This window comes from Mesitornis unicolor, unplaced genomic scaffold (assembly GCF_000695765.1).
Source record: "Mesitornis unicolor isolate BGI_N332 unplaced genomic scaffold, ASM69576v1 scaffold12595, whole genome shotgun sequence".
Lineage (NCBI taxonomy): Eukaryota > Metazoa > Chordata > Aves > Mesitornithiformes > Mesitornithidae > Mesitornis > Mesitornis unicolor.
The window spans coordinates 153,116-163,140 of record NW_010184902.1 but is presented as its reverse complement, the minus strand read 5'-3'; the positions used below and the strand labels follow the sequence as shown (position 1 = coordinate 163,140).

The 10,025-nt window shown below is 44.1% G+C and overlaps 1 protein-coding gene across 4 annotated transcripts in view; it reads right to left on the bottom strand.

Annotated features, from left to right (window-relative positions):
- The window catches only part of ITPR1 (inositol 1,4,5-trisphosphate receptor, type 1), a 158,101-nt gene that overhangs the window by 8,894 nt on the left and 139,182 nt on the right, over positions 1-10,025 (bottom strand). For all 4 annotated transcript variants that reach the window (XM_010184649.1, XM_010184650.1, XM_010184648.1 and 1 more), the window contains 2 exons: positions 9,098-9,263; positions 8,172-8,332 (listed from right to left, as the gene is read on the bottom strand). In XM_010184649.1, the coding sequence (XP_010182951.1) occupies positions 8,172-8,332; positions 9,098-9,263 (327 nt within the window). The remainder of the gene's footprint in view (positions 1-8,171; positions 8,333-9,097; positions 9,264-10,025) is intronic.

The window sequence follows — 10,025 nt, the reverse complement described above, 5'->3', positions numbered from 1 at the left end:
GGTCACCGGCTGACAAAGCCCGTTGTGCTGGTGTGCAGCAGCCAGCCCGGCTCCCGGCCCAGCAGCGCTCCCCTCTTCAGAGCGCCTCTATTCAGGGTTGAATAAAAGATTTATATCTTGATGATCTAGTTTCTGCTGAACTTTAACTGAACACTGGGGGTGCCTTTAAAGATACAGCCTTACATCTTTCACTGGGGGGAGGTCGGTAGTGATTTTAGAGGCACGAAGTGAGCTGTGAAGGGAAAGGCTCCCCCCTTGATCCCTCTTCCTCTCCTGCTGGGCTGCTGGCACCCTGCATACCGATACAGTTATGCACCGTCTGCTGCGGTCCTGCTGCACGCGGAGGCACTGGGATCCTGGTGTGCAGTCAGCTCCCTCTTCCCGTCACAGTCGCAGCTTCCTCCACTTCAACAGACGAACTGACTACAGCCGCTGACGGAAGCTGGCTAACCGCGAGTGCTGGGTTTCGGGTTAGCTCTTTTTCTAGGTAAAGTTGGAAAAGTCCCTCTTGTAAAGCAAATATCATTAAATCTCAGACATGGGGGCGATGCTGACCGTCCACGATTGGAAATTTGAAAAAAAAAAAAAAATAAAAAAAAAAAGGAAGTGGCGCTGCATGATGCAGATGCAATTCATTCTGAGAAGTGCCTGCTTCTCCTGCTTCTACCAAAGAGTTCATTCTAAGAAAGGTTTCTGAGGCAACCTCAATGCGAGCCGTGCCAAGAGATGCATTAGCTCCGCTCCTCAGGCGCTAACGGCAGGGACCGGGGCTTGTCCTCGCCTCTGGCACCGCCGTGCCGCCAGCCGCCCCTCTGCTGGGTTTCCATTTATTCAGCTAGCCTTCTGCCTAATATTTATGGGGTGCTGAAGGGCTAATTCAAACTAAATCCCTAGGGTCTGCCATCGGAAGGCTGCCCAGCAGCCGTCATTTAATAGGGGAAAGTGGCAGCAGCAAATATCAGTTTCTGTCACATGTCGTTAAAAATCATACCCATACAGCGAATAAACAGTTTTGTGAAGCGCTTCAATAATTAATTCTTTTGTTTGTTTCTGGCGAAATGAAACTCCTCTTGGTTCTTGTGCTTCCTGGAAAAAGCCCTGCATCAGGTTCTCTCTCTTCTGCAAAGGCCTCACATCACTTCTTCCACACCAAGCCACACTTCTCCCCTCTCCAGGAAAAACAGCACCTGATGGTGTCTCCCCTCCACACTAAGAGTATTTTCCAATCCTCACATGCACCACATCTTTAGACAGGAGGCTGATGATATAAGGCATATATATGTGTGTGTGTGTGTGTATATATATACATATCTATACACACACACATATATATATATATACAAAAAAATCTCCTTTTTCACTGTCGCCATAGATTAAATCCCTAACTGGTGCAGAGCAGGGAACCGGACAGACAGCCACCATTTCCAAAGGTGGAAGACTGCTGTGTCCCTGTATGAATTATCCCCCTCTACATCCCCGTGACAGCTCTGCTGAGGGTGACTCACCTGAGCTAAGCCTTGTGTTTGCCGGCAGTGCATTTACCCCCCCAAGGCACCACCCAGCTGGATGTGACCAAGACAGACAGCGCTGGTGGGAATCTCCTTACTCATGCAGAAAGGACAGTATAACCTCACCACAACAACCTACTTCTGGGTGCTGGGATCTACATTTGAAGGAGGACGTGTTACACCATCAGCTGGGCAGGACAAAACAATTAAGCATGCCGGTGGCGATGGCTGCAGTCACCCACCTACTCTTGCACAATTCATCCGGCATGGCCCGGGTGGCCCCTGGAGCACCCCATGGCATGGGGTCACGGGCCCCGCCAGGCTGGAGGAGGCGGCAGCAGTAACTCAGGGGACGGCCACCTCACCCCAGCCCCGGGCCACCTCCTCACCACACACAGCCTCACGGGGCTTTTTTGTCTTGGCCAGTGGTTTGTATCTTTATGTAGACTGAGAGGTTTATTTTCCCCAGCATGTCACCCTCGATGCTTTCCAGTTAGAAATCTCCCCCTTTGCTTGCTGGCAGTGTCCCAGCAGCAAGGACACAGTGCCCACCCTGCAAGCTGGCTTTGGGATGCACCCATATCCCAACACATTACACAAACAAACCATTACACGGAATTGGGCTGGAGCCTTTGCTTCTGTTCTCCACTCACCCAGCTCCTTTTTCTGCCACATGCTTGGCCAAAGTGAAAACTTTGATTTGTCAGTGGGGATGCTAACCCAAAATTTCCAGCACAGATGCCTACCTAGGTTGTTTATCAGAGAAAACTGAGAACATGGGCTTTTAGGGTTACTGCCAGCAACAGGAGGGTTTTTTCTGCTGGCCTGCACATCTCTGGAGGGAAGAGCATACTGCGTGGGGAAGATGAGGTTGACCAACCATTTCTTCCCATGCAGCTTCTGGTTCACACCTTGACGCTAATTTCAAGGGTGAAGGAAGTTGCTTTGCTATGTGAATGCAAAGCTGGGGACCCGTGCCTGTGACACAGTGTTTCCAGCAGCCAAGGGCCTTCTGCCAAACACACCTCTTGGCTCTTCTCTGCCTCTGCTACTATTTATTGTTTAACCTTGTAATTAGATCAGCTAACTCTGGCAAGGTATCTCAAGCAGCAGCTTGTTGAAGATACCACCACATTAAGCACTGTCAGCCCCAGTTCAGATGCTGACCTCAGTCCTCCTCCTTTCCCACTCTGCACCCAGGGTCATTGCAACCGGGAATCCTGAAACCCCTCATCTATAACCAAACAACTGCATACAAGTTATTTGGACAGGTTGCTCTCTTCCACGCCCGCAATTGGTTTGGTAAGTTTTGATATGACAAATCTTTCCTATTTGTTTTTGCCCCAAAGTACAGGATTTCCAGGTACAAATCACACATGAATGTAGCAAAGTTTCCAATACTTTCTCAGACTACAATATCAGCTCTATACACATCTTTTCACCAATGCTGCAATCATTAAGCCCCTTTCAAAATGTTTCAGGTCTGAAGCATCATGGCCTGCCCCTTGTTCTTCATACAGGTGCTGCAGTTCAAACCCAGTCCTGCCCATCTCCAACCAAATTATATTCAATGGAGATCCTGGGGACGCAGAAACCCTTCAACGCCATCACTGCCTGAGCCTCGTGCAGCTGTGCATCACACACTGCTGCTGAGTTTCAGAGCACTGTGACAGTCACGGATGGGTGTTTAACTCCTCAGGAGAGGCTTCAAGTCAAACTTGCACTTTCAAACAATGCAATTTTAAGAGCCTGGCACTGATGAAAGCTTGCCTTTGCTTACTGGGAGGCTACCTCTTGGCAGAAGTTAGAGGCTGCACTGGGGACTCAAAACAGTAATAAATACTTTCCAATTGTGGTATGGCACATAGCTTAAGGCAAAAATGAAAAAAAAAAAAAAAGCCCAATAGTGTATTTAAATCTCCAGTTTTGTTCAAAGAGGTTAATTAGGGCACAGAAGGAAATCTTTGGCCTTCATTTCCATTCCAAATTCCTTCAAGGATATCAGCACCATCACTCCTATTTATAAATGATTCATTTTCAAATGACAGTGCAGTCCTGTTAAGGATTCAGGACTCGGTGCTCTCGGTCTGGACACGTGAGCTTGGGCAATCCCTCACACCTCTCTACCTCGCTTTTGTAACGCAGGTTAATGACATGGGTCCTGCTTGGTGAAACACTAGATTAAAAATCTGTGGAAATTGCAAAAGCTAGTTAGGAAGCTTTGTGCTAAAAAGTTTCCAAACAAGCCTTTAATTTTTTAATAGGCACACCTGCGTGCATAAAATCACTCCCAGCCATGCGGCTCTAACCCACACTGATCAAACATTGATGTGAAGGTGTATATGCAAATCCTCACATTTGGGTATGCAAGAGCTGCGCATGCAAATATTTGTCCATGCAGGCGACAGCGCGCGCGCTGCAGCTGCATGCACGAAATACATCTGTGGTTTTCTACGTATCGAGCTTCAGAGTAAGCATTTTTTACCTATTCTAAATGCCTGCAAACAGCTGTTTGTAGCAGACCTTTGCCAAGACTTAAGCGACAGCTGTAGTGCTGGGGCTGCTGCTGGCGAAGCTGCCGCAGTGACTGGAGGCAAATGCAGAAAACCTAAGAAGAAATTCTCAAGACAGGATGGGTAGATAAAGCATTTAAAGGAACTAATCTGCAGGGAGTTGCACCGAGTTCACATTAGTCATTTGGGTGTGGATGTCAATGTCTGGCCAACACGATAAGTGGATCCCCCCACCTCCTACACACATGGTATTATTCAGACATCACCTGATCTTCCCTGGTGACTACAAAGCCACCCAGCAGCTGAACCCTACGCCTTTGTTCCTGGGAAACACCGGAGGCCCTGGACTGCCAGCTCTGCAGCACCAGTAGCATACTTTCCGGATAAACACTTTTCAAAAGACATTGATCCATCTTGAAGCCTCGCTATCTTAAGTGCACATCTGCAGTGATTTAGCCAGATGAGAAGGGAGGTCATCAGGAGGGCTTTAGAATCACCAAGAATTAAAGACCATCTCTGTTACCGCTAGTTCAGTTCTGCCTGTGTTATTTAGTAGATATTAGGAGGCAGCTCAAGAATGCATTTCATAGAATCATTTGGTTGGAAAAGACTTTTAAGATCATCGAGTTCAACCACAGCCTGTCCACTGCTAAACTATTTTGAAGGGGAGCTGCTTCATGCCAAGCTTCTGTTTGCCATCTCCTGAAATCTGTGAGGTTATCAACCTCGCCAGCGCTGGTCAGGACTTCAGGACAGCAGCTCTGATTCCCCGCAGCAGCTCAGCTGTATTACCCACCTCAGCTTCTACATCAAACAGAACCAGCAACCCCATTTTTCTCCCTTGCATTGCTCCAGCGATTCCTAGTGAAGAGTCTTAAGATACCCCAAGTTTTACATCACATCTCACAGCACACACACATTCACCTCACTGATGAAAGTGAATATTATCCTTATTTACAGGCAGAAAAGCTGGTGAGGAATTCCAGGCCTCCTGTCAAGAGCCCTGACTTGTAGCTACAAGACCACTGCAGCCTGGCTTCCCACAGTGCACGCCAACGCACCGGGGAACTCCAACACAAACAGTCGGGGATCGCAAGCATCAACAGACCCATATTTGTTTCAAAAAAGTGTTATGGAAGGTATAGTTACAAATCAGAGCTAGCAGTACAGTATATTAGATTTTATTTCATCAGATCACTGATTTGTTATTTCGATCAGGCTTACACTGTTCAAAATACTTCCAAACCTTAAACTCTTTGTTTCCAAATTTAACTGTTGACTTCTTTCAGCATGTTGCATTTTAACTTAATGATCTTCTCTCCATGAAGAAACATAAAATTCACTAAAGAATTGTAGTTAATAATTGATTTTCAAGGCTACTATTTCTTTTCATGCTGGGTCAGATTCCTGCAGGCTACAGGATGAATTCTATGGGCGAGATTTAGCTCTGCCGTCTCCAGTACAGTGGATATCCTCAAAACTGCCTTTCTACACACATTATTTTTAGACAAGAAAACATCAAAATTCAAGATCACTCTTGGAGCTCCTGAATATTCACTAACCGGCATAAGTAAAGTTGTCCAGGATGCCTCTGACACCACAATGCTTAAAATATCTTTAAAGCGCTGTAGAAGCAGCCCTGGATGCAACTCACAAACTGATGGTGAATATAATTTTAGCGTCCTAAATTAGTTTTTTGGGTTTGTTTTTTTCTTGTAATGTTCTGTGGTGTTGGAACAACCCACAAATACTAAATGGCAGAGGCAATTTTTTTTTTATTTACTATCTCCAAAAGGCAGAAATCCAAGCGTTTTCTAAAGATACTCTGTTAGGAGCCAGAGCAAAGGTGAAGTGTATTTGAGGTGTATTCTGTAATCACAGTATGGTTTGGAGCACGTTATGCTTCCTACCCTCAACTACTAAAAATGGGTATAAATTGCAGTTGAACAATGGTACCAAGCAACAGCCCATGGAGAAGACATGCCCCATCTTTGTCACCATCGAAGATGTTAGAGTGCCACCTTCAGTCTGAAAATGTGGGAGAAAATCCCTTTTCAGTCTAACCATAAGTGGGCTTCCCAGAAGATGGTACCTGCAAACGTTGAACAATCACACCCTGTACAAATACAAAATAAACCATCACCTCCAAGAGGTGAATTGCAATCTTTGGAACCACCAGCATATTTAAGACTTTCCGTTTGCCTTTTTGGGATTAAGACAGAAGGCTTGAGTCAAAGATGAACCATAACCCAAGCTGCTGCTAGATACACCTTAGGCAGGAAAAAGGATTTCTGACTTTTACAGAAGTATTTAAAACAGATCTGGTAGAGAAATATATTCATCACATTTTCCACTCAGATTTTCTACGGCAGAAAAGAATTTTTTTAAAGTTAAAGGATGACAGAAAGAAATTGTTTCTGTTTTTCAGAGTAAGCTTTGCCAGATCAGCCCTAAGGAATACATTGGCTGCAAAACGCTGCTGAGAACTATGGTGTCAGGGCGGCGGCAGCCCATTGCTACCAATGGTACCATTGCTCCAGTCGTGCCTGTGCCGGCTCGTGGCACACCACTGATGTGCAGACCAAATCCCCTTCCCGTTCCACTGCTCGCACAGTTACACCACGCTTTCAGCAGCATTTCAGAGAGACCCTGCTGTTAGTTCTCAATTTAAAACTGACTCATGAAATGCAAAGAGCCACCAGCCACAAGACATACTGCAAACCTCTACCTAGAGCATACAGTTCTGTAAAACTGCATCTGCATGGGACACTTGGTCTATGCACAATTTATCCATGCTCCCATTTGACACGTAGTGATTAGCCTTTGCTGACACTTCTATGAAGGGGAATTCTGGGAAAAGTTCTCCAGTTTTTGTGTTTATTGCAAGCATATTCAGTGACTGGGTTCTGGTTCTTATCTAATTTGAACTATTAATCTGAAATAGTTTGTTAATAAATTCATTAATTGAAACTTTTTTAAAAAAAACCTTAGCTTTAACACAAGATAAACTGTAATTTAGAAGCAGAAACATTTTAAAGACAGTGCTTCCCCCTGAAGTGAGGTAAATAAAGGGAGCAATATAATCAGTCAGACTAGAAAGCAGCAGCGATGTACTTGGTTATCTCAGTGTGCTAATCCTGTATCAGGTGACTGCTCACAAGATTTCTTTAAGCCCTCATTACAGAGGCAGAAATCCACAACTAGGACATACGCTTTAGTGAACCCAAAGTAACATGTTTAACCTCTAAGAGATCTTGGTAGGATTTACATTTTGACCGGGTCACAACAAATTGCCCACTTGAAGGTAGGCTGTACCTCTGTGGCAAAAAAAGCTAGAGATAAATAAGGAATGTGTTCCATTTATTTGTCTGAAGACAAAGAAATAGCAAATGGAAGTTTTGCAAATCAGAAACAGCTTTTGCTAACCATCCAGAAGAGACACAAATCAGTAATTGGGGTTTAGGATCTAGGTCCAGGAGCTCTGAACCTGCAGCTTGGCAGATGAGGCTTTTAATTCTCTCATTAAAGGGCTTTACAACTGAGCAGATATTAATTTTAGGGTTTTTTTCAGTAATAAGCTAAAATCATATGATAACAAATCCTACAAGTTAGTGTAAGATATTTATACTGGGACAGTTAACCTGTTTGCTATACTTCAGATACTTCCACCAGCTTGACAATATTCCCCCTAGAACATCAGTTTTCATCAGAGAACAGCTACTCTTCACCCAGTTTAAAACCAAGGAGTCTCCTAGCTGTCACTGCTCACCACCACCTATTTTGGCACACATGTGGGAGTTTTAGAGGCTGAGAAGCCACAGGTACACAGACACCAATCACCGAGTGACCGCGGAGCTGCAGCACACAGCGGCTCCCACCAGTGCCCCTGCCTGCTCCAGCCATTTGCAGCCTGCTGCGACCTGCTGCCCTCAGCTTTTAGCACGTTGTCTTGCCAAGTGCGTCGTAAGTCTATTATCTTTAGAAGATGCTTCTAAAAGGAAAGCCATTGGATTAAGCCTATTATTGTAGAAAAGATCTTGCTCCAAGCTTTTGCTTACAAAATAAATAAAATACAGAGTCCTATGTTTACCAAATATGCCAGTAGGCTGGTCTAATCTAGGGGAAAAAAAGCACAAAACTCCAAACTCACCTTGATCATTTCTGCCACGTAACTTTCTGGTCCCGTATATTCTGTTGAATCTTTTACTTTCACTAACACAATAAAGCACAAATAATGCCACATATTGTGCTCTTCTTTAATGTGTTCTTCGAACGTGACTGTCTTGTTGTCAAACTTATCTCTTTCCAAGCCTGCAAGAGTGACACATTCATAACCCTTAGTATTTATGCATCGCTACTAAGAAAACGAGATCTAAAACCAAAACTTGTTTCTACAACCTGCTGCACTTATTAACAGCCACAATCATTCTTAAATGAACACTGAGTAACAGGGATAAACTCTCTAACGAGCGGCCATGATGCAGTGAGAAGAAGAAAGAAGGCATAACAAGTACTGCTCACACTTAAGATGTAACAGAAAACTTTTGTTTAAAAATAAAAGGTAGCTACCTTGCATTCAGTTTGTTGGATTTCATAATGCACCTCCTATTTTTAGGCAAAAAGATAGCAAGAGCAATGTTTGCTTTGCAGCAAACTTCCAAAGGTTACTTCTGTCAGTCTGTGCATTATGCAACAGCTGCGTGACCATGTCACTTAACCACACCGGCCTCAGAGGCTCGGCAGCTGAATTCCCAGTCTCCTGCTGGGAAAAACTTTCACAGGCACCACTCAACACTCTGCAGCCTTGGAAAAAATGACTGTTCATAAAAATCTCTCCCATTTCAATAGGAAACTATTTTTTGAAGCACAGGAAAAGCAGAAACTAAGGATTTTAGGAAAAAACGGTACACTGAGCATGCCAAGGTCCTATGCATGTGGTACCCGAGAATATCAACCAGCTGAGGAATGCAAGGTAGGAACAGCCAGTAGCTCAAGGCTCCTGCTTCCTGAGAGTCTGCAGCTACCTCTGGCTCTGAGAGAGCAACCCCTTATTCTTAAGTGTGTTTCAACACTTACCACAAATAAAGCAAGTAGTTTTTAAAATTTCTTCTTTCTTCTGTTTTTCACTCCTTAGATCAGCAAAAGTGTCAATGATCACACCAAAAATCAGGTTAAGGACAATAATGATGACCATGAAGAAGAATAACAGATCATATATCACCCTAGCAGCAAAGAGAGGTTCCTGCAAGATACGTATTTTAATAATTAGCAACCCAAATACGTGCACATCTAACCCTTCCCATGCCTCTCAGTTCAGCAACAGAACACGCTGCCCCACAACCCCTCCCTTTAGAGTCTCCATTTCTGATACTACACAATTATTACTTATAACACTAAACATTAAGTGAAACTGAAAAGCATGATTACCGAAAAAGCCAAATTAGTCAGCTACCAGTGTGTGATACCTACAGACCTCTTTCTGCTGTGTCCAAGTCTGCCCTTTTCTCTCTCTCACACAGAAATTTGTTCTTTCCTCACCCCTGCCGTGTAAGCCCATTCAAATTATATCCTTATATTAATCTGCTTATATATCAATATAGTACCAGTGTTGACCATAAAGTCTTTTGCTGGAATTGAGAAATATTAATTTCATTTATGCTACCATAATTGGACATAATTGGTATGCGGACGTTAAGTTGGACTTCCCGATACCCATTCTGTATTTATTGCAGGCCTAAATGCCCAAATACCTAACCCACATTTTCAGAACCATCAAACTTTTATTAAGAATTATGTAACTTTTAAACCACTGTAAGCTGAAAATACAGCAAAATAAGAGAAAACACTTTGAAACTGCAGACAATACAGAAAAGCATTCACTGTGACCAAGCCTTCTCCCTTGGCCCCTAATGTGGTTTTGGGGAAGGACCAGAGGGAGGACAGCCCAAGACTCAAACGGGCACCAGCAGCTAAAGCAGCAGCTATATGGGCAGCTTCGGATATA